This window comes from Rhinatrema bivittatum, chromosome 1, assembly GCF_901001135.1.
Source record: "Rhinatrema bivittatum chromosome 1, aRhiBiv1.1, whole genome shotgun sequence".
Classification (NCBI taxonomy): Eukaryota; Metazoa; Chordata; class Amphibia; order Gymnophiona; family Rhinatrematidae; genus Rhinatrema; species Rhinatrema bivittatum.
Window position 1 is genome coordinate 130,126,932 of NC_042615.1, and position 18,371 is coordinate 130,145,302.

Sequence of the window (18,371 nt, forward strand, 5' to 3'; positions counted from 1 at the left end):
CATTACTAAGGCCAGTTAAATATAATATTCTAGCACAGTGTACCTGATTCCAGTACCACTTACATGGCTCTTGCTTTTGGCTAAGTTGGAAAAATCTAATTTAATCTAACTTTATTCTGCATTTTCCCAATATAATTTGCATTCTCTCTGCTCTTTAGTCCCTCCCACCCCTAGAGTGTTTCTTTCTTAAATAATTTTTCCAAGGATCTAGGATAATTGAATGATATAGGCCTGAAGTACCAATCTCTTAATTAGCTTATTAGTCTCTATTAACAAAATGTCCTGTATTCAGTACAACAACTGTGGTGCTTAGATCCCAAGGCCTATTGTTTGGAGAATTAAGGGATGTCTAATTTGCCTTCAGCTGTCTGCCATGAATAAGGAGCTAATGCACCTGAAGGAGATATTATGCAAGATTCAAATAACCTTCTCTTCTTTTCAGATTCCTCTATATCTCCCCCAACTCTCACAGAGGATTCCGAAACCCAGAAATAATTAGATTATAGTGAGCTCTGGTAGAACAAGACCTGTGACTCTGAGATACCTAGTTTCCCCAACTTTGAAGCATCCTGAGTATCCATCCCTATAGCAACAAAAAGGCCAAACATCCAAGATTCAGAATCCCAGGAAAAATTGGATTACAGTGGGCTCTGGCAGAATAAGGCCTGTGACGAATAGACACCCACTCTCCCCAATGGTACCCTTACATAATGCAGAAGTCCAAATAAGAAATTATGACATGATGTCTGAAAGGAAAGTAGTCACCCATGCACCCAGAAACCCTTCAATATGATTAAATGTCCTAAAAAAAAAGCTGCTTCTGCTGGGAGATTCAATCATGAAAGGAATCAACTTGGGAACTCATTATAATGGGGGACACAATAGTTAAATGCCTTTCAGGATCATCAGCTAACAGAAATGCAAACCAGGTGGTCAATGCAATTATAGAAGAAAGTAAGAAATTTGTTATCAATTTTATAATCCATCTGGGGACCAATAACCTTGCTAGAAAAGATACCCATAATGTACAGAAAGATTTCCAAAATCTAGGGAAAAAGATTAGACACATAGCAAAGACTATTGCCTTTTCAGAAGTACTACCTGTTAAGGGAAAGGAAAGGTCATGACATATAGATAACTTCAAAGCCTGGCTCAAAACCTAGTGTAAAAAATGTGGATTTGGATACATTGGTGGCTGGGGCCGTATATTGAGTAATAAAAGATTATATGGTAATGATGGCCTACATTTGTCAATGGCAGGAAAGAGGATGCTAAGTGAAAAATTCAGATCATACATTATCAGGCATTTAAATTAAGGAATAGGGATGGCAGGAGGTAGCCAGAGAACCTGGCATGTCATCCCAAGCAAAACAGGAAGAAGGAAGAGAAATTAATAAAACCAATCAGTTAAAAAATGCAGAAAAGTTGACTAAGAAGAGCAGCTGGAAAGTTATGACCACAAATGCTCATAGTATGGGCAACAAAATCTCAGATCTGTAGGCCCTAATGGAGGAGGCAGAGTTGGACATTGTTGTGGTTAGGAGACATTATTCACTGATTCTCATGATTGGGATATGGCCATCCCCGGCTATAACTTGCTAAGAAATGACAGAGAGGACAGAAAAGGAGGAGGAGTAGATTTTTATGTCAAAAACAATATCCAAGCAACTGAACTGCAAGGGACATGGGTTACAGAAGAAGCTTTGTGGACTATCCTAAAAAAAGAAGATGGTACTTCCATTTTTACTGGTATGATCTACAGGCTACCAACTCAAACATAAGAACAGCACAGAGAACTTATTGAAGATATCCAAAGTTGCTCGTTGGAGATTTTAATCTGTGGATGTCGATTTGAGTATCCCTTCTGTAAAATCTTCAAGAAGTAGAGAGATAGTGGATGCCCTTCAAGGGGCTCTTCTCAAACAAATGGTAATGGAACCCAAGAGAGAGGATGTGATACTCGATCTAGTGCTTACTAATGGTGATAATGTCTCTAATGTTCAGATAGGAGCTCACCTGAGCACCAGTGATCATCAGATGGTCAATTTTGTAAATAAAATACAGAGAACACACACAAAGACTAGAGTTTTCAATTTAAAAAATAAAGACTTTATTGAAATGAGGACATACCTAGAGAAAGAACTGGAAGGCTGGGAGAAAATGGGTGAGGTGGAACAATAGTGGGCCAAGTTAAAAGGTGCTATATGTTAGAAAAGTAAACAAGAGTAAGAGCAATAAAAAAACGATCTGGTTCTCTACAGAAGTGGCTGAAAAAATAAAAGCAAAAAGAACAGCATTCAAGAAGTATAAAGGATCCTAAAAAAAGGAACACAGAGAAGAATATCTGTTAAAACTTAAGGAGATGAAGAAAGAATTAAGGAAAGCAAAAGGTCATGCAGAAGAATGGATGGCCAATAGGAGACAAAACATTTTTCAGATATATAAGTAAAAGAAGTGAGGTCAGAAGTGGTATAGTGAAATTGAAAGCTGACAAGGAGCAATGTGTGGTGAGTAATGAAGAAATGGCAGAAATATTAAACAAATACTTCAGTTCAGTATTCACTAAAGAAAACCATGGAAAAGACCTGTTGCTGATTAACAAGACTGTAGATGGGGATGGAGTTTACAGAAAAGAATGTATGGGAGGAGCTAGGCAAACTGAAAGTGGACAAGGCGATAGGGCCAGATGAGATATACCACATGATACTGTTCACTAGATCCCTGGAAACGGGGATGGTGCCGCAGAATTGGAAAAGAGCGGTGGTGGTCCCGCTTCACAAGAGTAGCAGCAGAGAGGAGGCCGGTTAGCCTCACCTCTGTGGTGGGAAAATTAATGGAGACTCTGCTGAAGGAAAAGACAGGGAATTACCTACATTCCAGTGGGTTACTGGATGCGAGGCAACATGGATTCACCAGAGAAAGGTCCTGTCAGACAAATCTGATTGATTTTTTTGATTGGGTGACTAGAGAACTGGATCGAGAAAGAGTGCTAGATAGATTTACTTGGATTTCAGCAAAGCTTTTGATAAGGTCCCACATAGGAGGCTTGAGAATAAAATGAGAAGTTTGGGAGTGAGTGCCAAGGTAGTGGTGTGGATTTCAAACTGGTTGACTGATAGGAGACAGAGTGTAATTGTAATTGGAACCTAATCTGAAGAGAGAATTGTGTTAGGTGGAGGGCCACAGGGATCGGTGTTGGGATCAGTTCTGCTCAATATCTTTGTGAGTGACATAGCGGAAGGGATAGAAGGTAAAATTGGCCTATTTTCAGATGATACTAAGATCGGCAATAGATTGAACATGCCTGAAGGAGTAGTGAGAATGAAAAGTGATTTAAGAATGCTGGAAGAGTGGTCAAAACTTTGGCAGCTGGGATTCAATGCCAGGAAGTGCAGAGTCATGCATCTGGGGAGCGGCAAATCAAAAGAGCTATATGTGATGGGTAATGTAAAACTGATGTGCATGGACCAGGAGAGAGATCTTGGGGTAATAGTGTCTGAAGATCTGAAGATGGCGAAATAATGTGACTAGGCGATAACTAAAGACAGAAAAATGCTGGGCTGCATAGAGAGAGGAATAACCAGTAAGAAAAAGGAGGTAATAATGCCCTTGTACAGGTCCTTCATAAGGCCTCATTTGGAGTATTGTGTTCAGTTTTAGAGTCTGTATCTGAAGGGGGATAAAGACAGGATGGAGGCGGTCCAGAGAAGAACAATCAAAATGGTGTGAGGTCTTTATCAGAAGTACTATGAGGAGAGGTTGATGAATTTGAATATGTATACCCTGGAAGAGAGGAGGTGCAAGGGAGATATGATACAGAACTTCAGATACCTGAAAGGTTTTAATGATGCACAATCATCAAACCTTTTACATTGGAAAGAAATCAGTAGAAATATCCTTCAAGGAGGATACCTCAGAACCAATGTCAGGAAATATTTCTTCACAGAGAGGGTGGTGGATGCCTGGAATGCCCTTAAGAACATAAGAACATGCCATACTGGATCAGACCAAGGGTCCATCAAGCCCAGCATCCTGTTTCCAACAGTGGCCAATCCAGGCCATAAGAACCTGGCAAGTACCCAAAAACTAAGTCTATTCCTGTTATCGATCTCCTCCTGGAAGAGGGAGGAGTTAGAAATATGTAACAAATCTCCTCCCGGATAGGGAGGAGCTAACAATCTGTTATGGAACTCCTCCAGGAGAGGGAGGAATCAGTAATCTGTTATCAATCCGCTGCTAGGAATTAGAGATCTGTTATAAAGATGGTGAAGACACAGGGTTGCCAACATGCTCCAGATTTTCAGAACAGGTTGATCCAGTCCACGTTTTACCCCATTGCATGCAGGGACTTGTTCTTATTTCCCTAGGGGCGGATTTTCAGAGCCCTGCTCGCCTAAATCCGCCCGGATTTAGGCGCGCAGGGCCCTGCGCGCCGGTGCACCTATGTTCAATAGGCCTACCGGCGCGCGCAGACCCCAGGACTCGCGTGTCCCGGGGTTTTCCGACGGGGCATGTCGGGGCGTGTCGGGGGCGGGCCCGATCCGCGCGGCGTTTTTGGGGCGGGACGTAGCGTTTCGGGGGCGGGCCCGGGGGCGTGTTACGGCCCGGGGTGGTCCGGGGGCGTGGCCACGCCCTCCAGACCCGCCCCCAGGTTGCGTCCCGGCGCGCTAGCGGCCCGCTGGCGCGCGGGGATTTACGTCTCCCTCCGGGAGGCGTAAATCCCCCGACAAAGGTAAGGGGGGGGTTTAGACAGGGCCGGGCGGGTGGGTTAGGTAGGGGAAGGGAGGGGAAGGTGAGGGGAGGGCAAAAGAAAGTTCCCTCCGAGGCCGCTCCGAAATCAGAGCGGCCTCGGAGGGAACGGAGGTAGGCTGCGCGGCTCGGCGCGCGCCGGCTATACGGAATCGATAGCCTTGCGCGCGCTGATCCAGGATTTTAGCGGATACGCGCGGCTATGCGCGTATCTACTAAAATCCAGCGTACTTTTGTTTGTGCCTGATGCGCCAACAAAAGTACGCCAAATCGCCTATTTGAAAATCTACCCCCTAGTGCATTCCCTAAGCAAAAGCAAGACTACAAGTCTCTGCATGCAGGGAAATAAAACAAGGACTGGCTCAACATGTCCTGATAATCTGGATCCAGTTGGCAACCCTATGAAGACGAAAACAATCAAAGAATTCAAAGGAGCATGGGATAAACACTATGAATTCCTAAAAACTAGAGAATGGAATGAAGAAAAGAATGCATGGGGGTAACTTGCTGTTGTGGCAGTTACTAACCTTAACCAATAAGCCTACATATTGTTAATGCAACTCCATCAGTGCTCTCTGCTTCAATGGCAAGGGGAAACAGGGAATTGGATTTAGATAGTAACCAACGAGAGCCCTTTTACAGTTTGGGAAACTAATAAGCATGGGGGTAACCTGCACGGTGCAACAGATGCAACCATAAACTTGCTGGGCAGCCTGGATGGACCATTTCATCCTTTTCTGCCATCATTTCTTTGTTTCTATATCTCTATTCTGAAATCTTAAGTCTTGCCTTGTCTGCAACTAGAAGTCTTGCCCTCAATTGTATATATATTGTTACGGTAGGATCCCACTGTGAAAAGACTTTGACTGATTACCTGCAGTACAAAAATCAGGAACTCTGTTATATTTATCATCATTTCTAAATAAGACTTCTATCAAGGCAATGATCCTGTGTCCGTGTGCTGCAGGGGCCTTCACACCTGACACTCTCTTGTGATGTGAGTTATAAAATATCTTCTGTAAATGTTGTTGGGATGTTGCCCACACATAGTCCACATTAAAGTGACCAGGTGTATTTGAAAAATGATACATGTGCAATCTGCATTTTCCTCTGCGCGGAAGGAGAAAGAGCCGTGCCGCGTCGGCTGCAGCATCGGCCCCCGAGCAATTGAACCAGCCGGCAATCGAGAAAGGAGTCAGCAGCATGAGCCCCCGCAGGCCAAGAAAGAAGAATCCCATCGGCCGCGGGAGGCTCATGCTGCTGACTCTTCTCGATTGCCGGCTGGTTCAATTGCTCGGGGGCTGATGCTGCAGCCGACGTGGCACGGCTCTTTCTCCTTCCCGCGCACCGCTCCGTGTATCACTTCCTGTTTCGGGTCACGGGAGGGGGGGGGGGGCAGGCGCGGGAAGAAGAAAAGGCCAGCCGTGGGTGCCATAGCTTCTTCCAACACCGCTGCCGTTTCCACTGGGCTTGAACGTGCTGACAGCCTAGCGGCAACGGCAGCGGGAGAGACCGGGAGCGCGCGCCGCGGACCGGCAAAAAACTCCGTGACATATGTAGGAAAGAAACTCGAGCGAAGACACGCTGCCCGATTGGCCGGTGCTGGGCAAGGCTTGCCCAGCACCGGCCAATCGGACAGCGTGCCTTCGCTCGAGTCACTCCCTCCTCCCCCCCCCGGACGCTGTAAAAAAAAAAACCAGTTCATTCTCCGCTCCCTCACTCCCCGATTGGCCGGCCAATCGGGGAGCGAGGGAGCGGAGAATGAACTGCAGCAGTGCCTCATTCCCCGTCTGCTCTCAGCAGTGGGCGGGCCGGATTCAGACCGTAGGCGGGCCGGATTCAGCCCGCGGGCCGCCCCTTGCCCAGGTCTGTAATATCATGTTAATTTCTGAGAGTATTCCAGGGTAATCACTAATGGATTCATCAACATGCATTTGCATGTGATGAACGCTATTAGTTTCAGGGTGGTTGGCACTTGGGGGACTCAGACAAGGAACTTGGAACTTGGAGACTCAGTCAAGGAACTCAAGACATGGGTCAGGGAAGTAGCAGCCCCAAGACCCTCTGAGGACGGGACAGGATACAAGGCTCAGGATTGAAACTCGATACTTGGAACTCGAAACTTTAAAAGCAAGGGACCTCTGGAGGCGTGGGCTGCTAACAATGAGAACATCAAGGTCAATACATCAGGATACTTTGGGACAGCAGGCATCTGAACATGAGAACATCTGGACAACCAAGACCTCTGGAGATGACATCAGGAATGTCGGACACAGGCACAAGAACATCAGACATCTGAGTTTGAGGCAAGGACAACACTTACAGACCACACAGGAGTGGGACCGGCTTAGGAAGGGGCCCAACTGCCTGAGGCTCCAATGCCCAGAAACAGGAACCGGACAGAACGGCTTTACCCTTGGAATGGACATCTGAAAACTCGAGGAGCCGGAACAACATGGAAAGGGCAACAGAAACAATGGGAACAGGCCGGCTTAGGAAGGGGTCCAACTGCCCGAGGCTCCAATGCCCGGAAACAGGAACCGGATGAAACGGCTTTACCCTTGGAATGGACATCTGAAGACTCGAGGAGCCAGAACAACATGGAAAGGGCATCAGAAACAACGGGAACAGGCCTGCTTAGGAAGGGGTCCAACTGCCCGAGGCTCCAATGCCCAAAAACAGGAACCAGACGGAAAGGCTTCACCCTTGGAATGGACATCTGAAGACTTGAGGAGCCGGGACAACATGGAGAGGGCATCAGGAATAACAGGGAAGTAAAGACCTCTAGCCATCTGGGTCAGAACATCTGGAACCTGGAACATCAAGGATGACAGGGCATCTGGTGTCCGGAACAACAAGCCGTCAAGACTTCCAGGACATCGGAACATCAGGACTAAATCACGGACCTCAAGGACATCGGGTCATCAAGGTCCCTGGGTCAATGGAACGGACAACAGAACATGGAACATCTTGGATATCGGATCCTTGGAAACATCAATAGGATTCGGACCTCTGGACCTCTTGGACATAGAACATCAAGACAAGGAATATCAGGATCCAGGAAGACAATGAAGGAGTTCCAACTGAGAACAGGAAGACGATGTTGAAACGTGGAGACCAGGAACATGGAAGAACAAGGAAACATCCAGAATCAAACGAAGAAACGCTTCTGGACCGGGTCAGGAACCACGAAGGACCATGGCTTCTCACAGAGAGCTCAGAAATAAGGCATACGAGCTGATGTGAAGACACCAGTGGACTGAAGCAGGGCCCTTTTATAGGGCTTCCCCAGGAAGTAGGCAGATATTGGTAACCGGTGAGGCCAAGTGCTCTTCCTGCCACTGGCCCTTTAAATGGACTGAAGAGGTACGCGCCGGCACCTAGAGGAGGGTCCTGGAAGAAGCAGGACCCTGGACAGCGGTGTCCCTGCTGCACAGATGGAGGAGGAAGCAGGCAGGCGTCGGGAGCGGCCTCCAGGCTACAAGATGGCGTCGGCCGCAGAAGCAGCTTCCCAATGGCGGGGCACAGGGCACAAAGATGAAGGCAGCAGCGATGGCAGCTTCCTGCTGCTTAGGAGGCCCAGCAGCGACAGCACAGGGCCACAAAGAAGTGTCAGTGGCATCCGGCCGTACAGGCAAGGCCCCGGAGAAGCGAGTCAGCAGTTGCACTAGGCCGCGAAGACAATCAGTGGCCTGAGGTAAGTGAGGGCCTGCTCGCGGGATGGACTCTACGAGCAGGATCGCAACAGTTTCCCAATAGGAAAATCTAGTTGAACATCATCTGCATAAAACCTAAATTTAACAGAAATCTGGTCTAAAAGCAGACAAAAGGTTGTAAATAAATAATTAGCAATGTGGCTGAAAGGGCCAACCCCTGAGAAATCCTGACTTGCATAGCAAACTGGTTGGAAACAGAATTGCCAACTTGCTGTTTTCTTTATTTAAGTAAGACTCAAACTATCGATAAACAGTGCCCTGCATCCCAATACCCTAGGGCCGATGTAATATGATCCACAGTGAAATTGGTGCTAGTTGTGTGCCCGTATTATTTTTAGTTCGAGTGGTAAAAGCAGGCTTCTCCACAGGATGTAATAAAGGATGTGTATGCAAATTAGATGTACACAGAAAATCCATGCTAAAGTAAAAGAAATACAAAAACACAGGTAGTCAAGGGCCTATATAATAGACCACACAGAAACTCACGCTGAAACTCGCATTAATGGGTGATCCACGAGTAATTCATGGGGAAAAGACCTTCCCCTTTCATAAAACAGTGAAGAAATTAGTGGTCCGGGAGTGGGACTGAAGGTGGGTAAAGCAATGTCTAACCCTTCATGTTCCATTTCTGATCATGTGGCAGCTATAGATGCCAGTAAGCACGGGAAATGCCAATCCACAAAATGTACCATAGCATCTAGAAAAAGTGAAGGTAATCCAAGATTAACCCTAAGGTGCTTGGACACACAACTACACTAATGCGAGCAATGGAGTAAACCAGCCTCCAGACATGCACTTTAACTTAACTCCTGCCCTGAAAAGCCTGCATACAAAAACCCACACTAACCATTTTGCAGCACCCTGCATAGCCTGTGAATAGTTAATTGCCTCCTTTGCATGCCATTTGATTGCAGTCGTGCAAAACTAGCGATGGGTTTATGCCCACATTTTTCCCATGCTGAACATGTTATTTCACACACACCTAAGACTAGGGTGAGAAAAATGCATGCAAAACCGCACGGCAGGTTTGGCGCAGCTTATTACATCGACCCCTCTGTAAGCAATGCAATAGAACTGCATGTGAAACAGTATCAAATGCTGGAGTAACATCGAGATACACAGCAATCACAGCAATCCTCTTATCGAATTCCTGCAACAACATATTATTAACTACTGATAAGAGCAAAGTTTCAGTGCTAGTTTTCTTTCGAAATCTACATTAAAAAGGATGCAAGATAACTTTTGTTGTTAAAAATAGTCCTGATTAGCAATATCCAGATGGTAAAGGCTTTCAATGAAAATAATCTGATTGGATGTCATCTCACCATTTGGTGCATCCTGTTTTAGAGGGTATCCTAGGCAATGTCGACACATGAAGGATTTGTGTGCTGGACATCACAGTGAAATCTAACATGATCTTTGTAGCTTTGCTTTATCAATGCGTTACAAAATTAGGTTAATGAAAATGTATTATTTGCTGTCTAGTTCATTCTTTCAGGAGTAAGGATGTTGGAGGGGAAGGGTGGAAAGTGTAACTAATTTGGTATAATTCAGTCAGCCCAGGAGGAAGACAAATTTAGTCCAGATTGAGGAAACTGGGCAAGCTCCTGATAAGTCAGATGATGAGTTCCGTATTCTCCTCTGCATAAATCCAACGGTGTATAAGTCACATCCCTCTATAAATAGACATTTTAACAAAAGAGTTGATAGAAAAGTCAAACTTTTATATAAGACGCACCTGTTTGTATAGAGTCTTAGTTTATGCTATTTTATTCCAATACAAAAATAAATTTAACATGTAATCTGAAGGACGCTTTCATTACTGTTATCCCTTCAGATTGTATTCAGGGTGAGAAGGTAGGGTAATGGAGGGTTGAAAATGTTGGACAATTGTGGAAAAGTTGCAATATGAATGACTGAATTTTTATATTTGAACTCTGTCACAAAGTTTGGAAAAAAAAAGTGCTAGCATTTATTTGTAAAAAAACTTTTTGTAATACATTTTAAACTATAAGTTAATTGTTTATCTAAAACATTTTAAACTGAATGGTAATTGTTTTGGATTTTCCTAAGCTACACCTGGTTATCACTGCCTAATCAGATTCAGTTTGTGAGGCAAAGCCATCAAAGTATTCATCTTCTGTGTCACTCAGTAAGAGTCCAGCTATTTCAGGCGTCAGTGTCATCAGGACGTCACCATCGTTGTCAGACTCACTGCTGTTATCAAATGTGTCGCCACCATCATTCTCAGAAGCAGATGAGATGAGACCAGCTTTCTTAAAGTCTGCTGTTAAGGTTGTCACAGAAATCGAATTCCACACCTCAGTGACCCATTTGGCCACCTCACCAAACGACACATGTCTGATGCGCCCCTTTCTGGTGAAGCTGTGCTCGCTGTCTGTCATCTAGGATTCCCACAGACATCGCAGCACAGCTTTGAAGCTACGGTTGACGGTGATGGCTAGTGACTGTATCATCTTTGTCATGCTGCCAGGAATGATGACTGGGATGCAGTTTTTTGTGTTCTTTTCTGGATGAAATCTGTGATGTGAGCCTTTATGCTGTCCATCACCAGAAGACCCTTCTTTTTGTGATACAATTCATCTGGTCACTGAGAGAAGCATCTATTAAGCCAGACACCCATCACACTTTCATCCATCCAGCCTTTAATGTTTGTCTGCACAACTCCAGGTGGAAATGGATCTTTCAGCATTGACTTTCATTTAAATATTATCATAGGTGGCAATTTTGTCCCATCAGCGCAGCAGGCCAGCACAATGGTAAAGTGAGACTTCTCGTGGCCTGTTGTCCTCACTGTGACTGTCTTCTCACCTTTCTTGCTTAACTTATTCCCATGGGTATGTTGAACGTGAGTGGCACTTCATCCATGTTGACAATATAATTGCTACTGATGTCATGCTCATGTATTTCTTTCTGGACAAACTCCTGAAAACTGTCAACTTTTTGCTGGAAGTTATCTGGCAACTTTTGACACATTGTTAAGCATGCTCTGATCTCCAACTACTTTCATTTCATGACTCTGAAGCACCAAGATGGACCAGCTGCAAAGCTGACCACATTCTTTTCTTTTGCTCGTATCTGGGCCTTTAGACACAATTGTATCATCGATAGCCCTCTGCCTTCTGCTCACTGCTCCGTGACCCACCTGTGCAGACAATCCTCCAGCTGTGGCCAACATGCACTCTTTTCATGATATGCTTTCTTTGTTTTCTTCATTGATCTGATCACGTTTTCTCACTGATGTTGAAGTGTCCGCCTGCTTCCTGACTTCCGTTGTATATCTAATAGCGAGCAGCTTAAACTCTGTAGTGTAACTTTTATGTGTTGCAGTTTGTGGCATTCTAACAAAAGTAATAGCCAGTTTTTGGCAAGCGAGGCTATCACAACAGCCTGAATGATCAGTATAGTGGTTTGTCTTAAGTTTTGTCTCTCGCAGAAGCTGCACTAACCCCTTTTTTTGCCAAGTAAGGTTAACAAACGTGCCTGAGGATAACTACAGTGTTGAGCATTAACTTGGTATCTTGTGGAAGCAGCCAATATTTGGAGGGACAGCCAGCACACGGTAAGCATGTGGAAGAATTGTTCTGGCAGCACAGGCAGGGAGGATGTCCCAACTGTATGTCTGTGACAAGAGAAAGATCCAAGGGGCAGGCAATGGAGAGGGAGAGAGAGAGTGAGTGAGAGATCTGAGGGGCAAGTGATGGCTCTAGAATTAGCGCTCCTGCTTTCATACTGACCTCACAGGGTGCCCTGAGCCAAGGTAAAGAATGAGTGACCGGAGGCAGAGCATGTGAGGAGGATGCCGCTTTGCTTTATATTTATTTCACATCGATACTCCTCCTGTTTTCACTTAGGGTGGGTGTATGGTAGTGTGCAGTGCTGGAGGTGGCACATGCAGTCAGGTTTAAAGAGTGCAAGCCGGAGCTGCCCGCAGAAGCAGCACTGGCAACATAAACAACAACTTTTGAAAGGTATGGGTGTGGCGACTTAACCCCCCATATCAATTATTGCAACACAGCGGCCAGGAGCGATGGCATGAGCCTCGGGCCCCTTGGCGATCCGAAATGTGGGCAGGCGTGGGGCTGTGGGGGAGTTGTTTTTTTTTTTTTTATTTTGCTGCCGAAAATATGATAATATATAGGTTGCACCAGTGTATAAGTCACAGTCACTGAAATTGCCAAAAAAAAACCCATTCTTTATACACTGGAAAATGTGATAACAGCTGAGAAGAAGGAAGCTGCTATCAGTGAAATGGTAGCTGTTTTCACCAACCCAGCTCTATGAGGGAGCTTCCAACTGCTCTTGGAGAGGATCATGCACAATATGGTATATGAACTTCCAGGTGGCAGGATCTCTGCTGAACATTTATGTGAGTACTAAGAAAAGAGAATGAAAGGGAGTTAAGACTGTGAATTGACTCTTGAACCATTTTGTTAAACCTGGAAAGCTGTCAGACCAATGCTGGAATCACTGGGAATCCGATGGAAGTTCTGAGCTTTCAGTTATCATAAAAGGTTTAAGGAGTTGCAGATGGAGTGGGAGAATTGCGGTGGACTTGGCAGAGGAGGGTGGCATAATGCTGAGGTCCTTCCTTTAATTAATCTTTGGACATTTTCAGGGGAGGTGGAGGAAAGCTTTCTGAGCCTAAAGGTCTGCAATGTTACATACAAATTTGGGGGGCTCAGGGGGAAGGGACTGACTGGCAGGCCCAGAACTGTTTTCACTGGAGTGAAGATTGAGCGATCGAGTCACAAGGTCCACTTAGAAGCTTTTTATTTCTATAATCTGTTTATCCACATATACATACCCGAATAACATTGCAATCCAACTGGCAACATCCAACCCTAGCTGTTTAAATTTCAAAGCTATTCGGGTAGGTTTACCCAGATAACTTTGAAGATATTCAGTGGAATTTTTATCCTGCTCAACATTTCTGATAAATTATTTAGCTAACTTTAGCAGGATAAGTTATCAGCTATACTTTTTTTTAAATATTGACCTCATAATATTTGAAAAGCTATATTTGGTGAACTTTAAAGTGCCATGTAAGCAGATTTTTTTTAAATACATTAGACTAGTGCTTACAAATTATTATTTAACTAAGCCAAAATCATAAAATGGGTGAGTAATTATGAAATTCTATATACCATTCAACATAAAATATAAATGTGCTGTCTCTTTTATTGTTTTGAAATACAAGTAAAAAATCTGCCAGGGAAGATTGCACTGCAGATGTTTAACAATTAGAAACATTAAACATTAACAGATTTAAAACATTTGCAAATTGTTATTTCTGTGGGGTCCTTTTTAAACTATTCATCCCTTTTGTCACATTTTCTTGCATTCTTGAATAAACATTTTATATTGTATTGTATTCTCAAGAAATAGATTTATTTTCCTGACAAATAATTTAATGTTTTTCACATTTAAAGAAAGAAATAATTACATGTAACTTACCTGCAAACAGAACATTGTCTTTGAGGCTGGAGAGCAGTGAACATTACTAACATTGAGTAGTTGCGAGGCGGTGCCTTCACAAATCTTCTGAATTTGTCCCCATTCATACGGATAACAGAGCGCCTTGAGCTCCATTCCATTAGCTGTTCCACCTTTTCCGCTAAAAGATTCTGTATACAGTGAACACAAAAACAAGATGTCAAATTTCAAGCAAAATCAAAAGTAATAAGCTAAATGAAACAACAATTATGGTTAAGAAGTGCATATTTAGGTGATGGATCCTTGGTAACTCTTATAAAACAAACAATTGTTTATCTGTTAATTGTTATCTGAGACCCCTTCTGACTGAATATTATTGATCAGCCTCCTTTGGGTTATCAGTAGATACTAACTTGAATACTATTAATTTCTTAAAAGATTAATATTCAGAAGACATACAAAAGCAAGTTTTGAATATTTCACACAGTGAGCATATACAGCAAGTTTGGTTACAAAAAAGCAGATTTTTCATAGACAGTAGGATTAATTAGCCATGGCAAGTAGATGACATTATCTAACAGTACTGAATAGACCACTATCTTTGAGCTAAATAGAGCTTTGACCTACAGAGCATGTGCTGGGCTTACCATATAAGCACTGCCTTGTGAGCCTCTCAATCCATGAGCAGAGTTTAGTAGTTTATGGAAGGCAGGTATTAATCATGGTTAATTCATCCTGCTGTCTACAGAGACCCCTGTTTACAGAAGCAAACGTGCTTTTTCCGTTGAAAAGCAGAACTGAATTAGCCATTGCACATTGGGAGTCCCAAGCAGAGGGTTGCAATCTGAACATTTCCTGGATAAGCAACCCAATTTCCCCATGCAAACAGGACTGATGGGAGAAATGTGTGATGGTAAATGGAACTTACTCTAAAGAGAGAACGGTGTTAAGTGGAGTACAGCAAGGATCGGAGTTGGGACCGGTCCTGTTCAATATCTTTGTGAGCGACATTGCAGACGGAATAGAAGGTAAGGTCCGTCTATTTGCGGATGATACTAAGATCTGCAACAGAGTGGATACGCCGGAAGGAGTGGAGAGAATGAGACGGGATTTAAGGAAGCTGGAAGAGTGGTCGAAGATATGGCAGCTGAGATTCAATGCCAAGAAGTGCAGAGTCATGCATATGGGATGTGGAAATCCAAAAGAACTGTATACGATGGGGGGTGAAGGGCTGATGTGCACAGAGCAGGAGAGAGACCTTGGGGTATTAGTGTCTAACGATCTGAAGTCGGAGAAACAGTGTGACAAGGCGATAGCTAAAGCCAGAAGAATGTTGGGCTGCATAGAGAGAGGAATATTGAATAAGAAAAGGGACGTTATAATCCCCTTGTACAGGTCCTTGGTGAGGCCTCACTTGGAGTACTGTGCTCAGTTCTGGAGGGACAGACACAGGAAGGATGCGGTCCAGAGAAGGGTGACCAAAAAGGTGGAAGGTCTTCATCGAATGACTTATTGAAGAATCTAAATGTGTACACCCTGGAGGAAAGAGGAGCAGAGGTGATATGATACAGACTTTCAGATACTTGAAAGGTTTTAATGATCCAAATACAATGACAAACCTTTTCCATTGGAAAAAAAATCAGCTGAACCAGGGGTCACTATTTGAAGCTCCAGGGAGGAAGACTCAGAACCAATGTCAGGAAGTATTTCTTCACGGAGAGGGTGGTAGATGCCTGGAACGCCCTTCCGGAGGAATTGGTGAAGACCAAAACTGTGAAGGATTTCAAAGGGGCGTGGTATAAACACTGTGGATCCATAAAGTCTAGAGAATGTGAATGAAGAGAAGAGGCATGGGGGTGGCTTGTGGGAATGACAGCTACTACCCGGAGATTAATACCCTTATTCAATAAGGGGTAGATTTTAAAAAAGTGCGCCTTCGCGTACTTTTGTTGGCGCATCAGGCGCAAACAAAAGTACGCTGGATTTTAGTAGATACGCGCGTAGCCGCGCGTATCTGCTAAAATCCTGGATCGGCGCGCGCAAGGCTGCCGATTTCGTGTAGCCGAGCCGCGCAGCCTACCTCCGTTCCCTCCAAGGCCGCTCCGAAATCGGAGCGGCCTCAGAGGGAATTCTCTTTCGCCCTCCCCTCACCTTCCCCTCCCTTCCTCTACCAAACCCACCCCCCCGGCCCTGTCTAAAACCCCCTTCCTTTGTCGGAGGATTTACGCCTCCCGGAGGTAGAAGTAAATCCCCGTGCGCCAGCGGGCTGCTGGCGCGCAGAGACGCGACCCGGGGGCGGTTCCGGAGGGCGCGGCCATGCCCCCGGACCGCCCCGGGCCGAAACCACGCCCCCGGGCCCGTCCCCGAAACGCCGCATCCCGCCCCCAAAACGCCGTGCCGATCGGCTCCGCCCCCAACACGCCCCCCTCAAAAAAACACGGGACTTACGCGAGTCCCGGGGCTCTGCGAGCGCCAGCAGGCCTATGGAAAATAGGTGCGCCAGCACGCAAGGCCCTGCTCGCGTAAATCCGGGCGGATTTACGCGAGCAGGGCTTTTAAAATCCGCCCCTAAACATACACATGGTTAATGTGACTCCAACATTGCTCTATGCTTCAACGGCAAGAGGAAATCTGGAAAAAAGGATTTGCATTCACAAAAAAAGTGGGGGAGTAGCTTGCTTGTTGCGGCGGTTACTACCCCAAAACAAATAAGCCTGATACTTCACTTTCAATGCATATCCAGCATAGCTCTCTGCTTCAATGGCAGGGAGGAATGAAGAAAAGAAGATTTATATTCAGACAACAACCAACAATGACTGAATTACATAGTCTGGGTAAACAAATAAACATGCGTGTAGCTTGCTTGTTACGGAGGTTACTACCCTGAATCAATTAAGCCTGATACTTCACTTGGAATACATCCAGCGCAGCTCATTGCTTCAACGGCAGGGGTGAATGAAGAAAAGAGAATTTATATTCATACAACAACCAACAAGGACTGAATTGCACAGGCTGGGTAAACAAATAAGCTTATTGCGTAAGTTACTACCCCGAACCAATTAAGCTAGATACTTCACTTAGATGCAGCTCCAGCAGTGCTCTCTATATCAATGGTGGGGGTGGAAGGTGAATAGAACCAAAAAGTTACTAATAAAGGCCAAGAGTATCAGATAAGTATTAGAAAAAATAAGTGTGAAAGATTGCTGGCCAGACTGGATAGGCCGTTTGGTCTTCTTCTGCTGTCATTTCTATGTTTCTATATAAAACTGTCCAAACTTACTATTGTTCTTTGAAAGGTTGTCCACACAATAGTGGGACATGAAGATGTGTGCAGACAAATTACAAAGCCAGCCCACTTGGCCAAAAATCCCTCCCCTTTTCCTAATTTTCCTTTTCCTTTTGTATCGCATCATGTGTTATGGCATTTTCACATATGAAAACGCCAATGAACACCTTTGTCTTCTCACTGAAGTAAAAGGTAATAGAAACATCACATTCCAAATAAGGAATCTCAACATTAGAATGGGAGGGAAATGGCAAATGAAAATTAATGTGGACAAGTGTAAAGTGATGCACATAAGGTAGAATAGCCCACCTTCTGGCTATAAACTTCAAAGTTCCACATTAGGAATCACTACTAAGAAAAAAGATCTATGTGCCGTCATTGAAAATATGCTGAAAACTTCTGTGTATATCAGAAGCCAAGAATACAAACAGATTATTAGAAAAATAATACAGAATAAATAGAGATTCTAATACCCCTGTATACCTCCATTTGCAACCCTATCTTGAGTATTCAATAGTGAAGTTCGCATTCTCACCACATTCTTAACACCTATATATGCTTAGAGCTCATGAATGGAAAATATATTCCCAACTACTGAGAAATTCAGTGAAATACCCAATACATATTTGCAATTCATCTCCTTAAGTCCAAAACTTCACAAAACATGTCCTGAGCCAAAATTTGCCTCACCCTTTCCATTCTGGAGAACTTTTCTTTTTCTTATCTGCAGTCCTGAAAATCAGTTATTTCATTTATTGTCCCACACAGCAAGATGGCAACCTACAGATCTTCCTACTGGTTTTCTCAGTCTCACACTATCCTTCAGAATTACTGCTGCAGCTGAGGCTCATCCAGACATATCATTTATAAATCTTAAATGAGAAATTTGGAGAATGCCCTCACCATAACATTGAAAACTGAAAGAAGCCGGGTTTGAAGGCTGGCAAACCAAGCTATCCTCACGCTCTTTCTACATTCTCTCCAATCTCATGCTGCCAGAAAGCTCAAAAAGAAACCACAGACCTGTCTAAACTGACAAAGAAAGGCAATGCACGGATTATTCTGGCTCGAGAGCTACAAGGTGAAGATTATGACAAGTAACTAAATCACCTGGAACAAGACAAAATATAGACTAGATTCCATAGATACACAGTTTCTATGGA

General features: G+C 44.3%; 1 protein-coding gene across 3 annotated transcripts in view; it reads right to left on the reverse strand.

Moving 5' to 3' along the window:
- TUSC3 (tumor suppressor candidate 3) overlaps nucleotides 1–18,371 on the reverse strand; it is a 248,904-nt gene that overhangs the window by 178,042 nt on the left and 52,491 nt on the right. For all 3 annotated transcript variants that reach the window (XM_029587168.1, XM_029587161.1, XM_029587175.1), the window contains exon 2: nucleotides 13,944–14,113. In XM_029587168.1, the coding sequence (XP_029443028.1) occupies nucleotides 13,944–14,113 (170 nt within the window). The remainder of the gene's footprint in view (nucleotides 1–13,943; nucleotides 14,114–18,371) is intronic.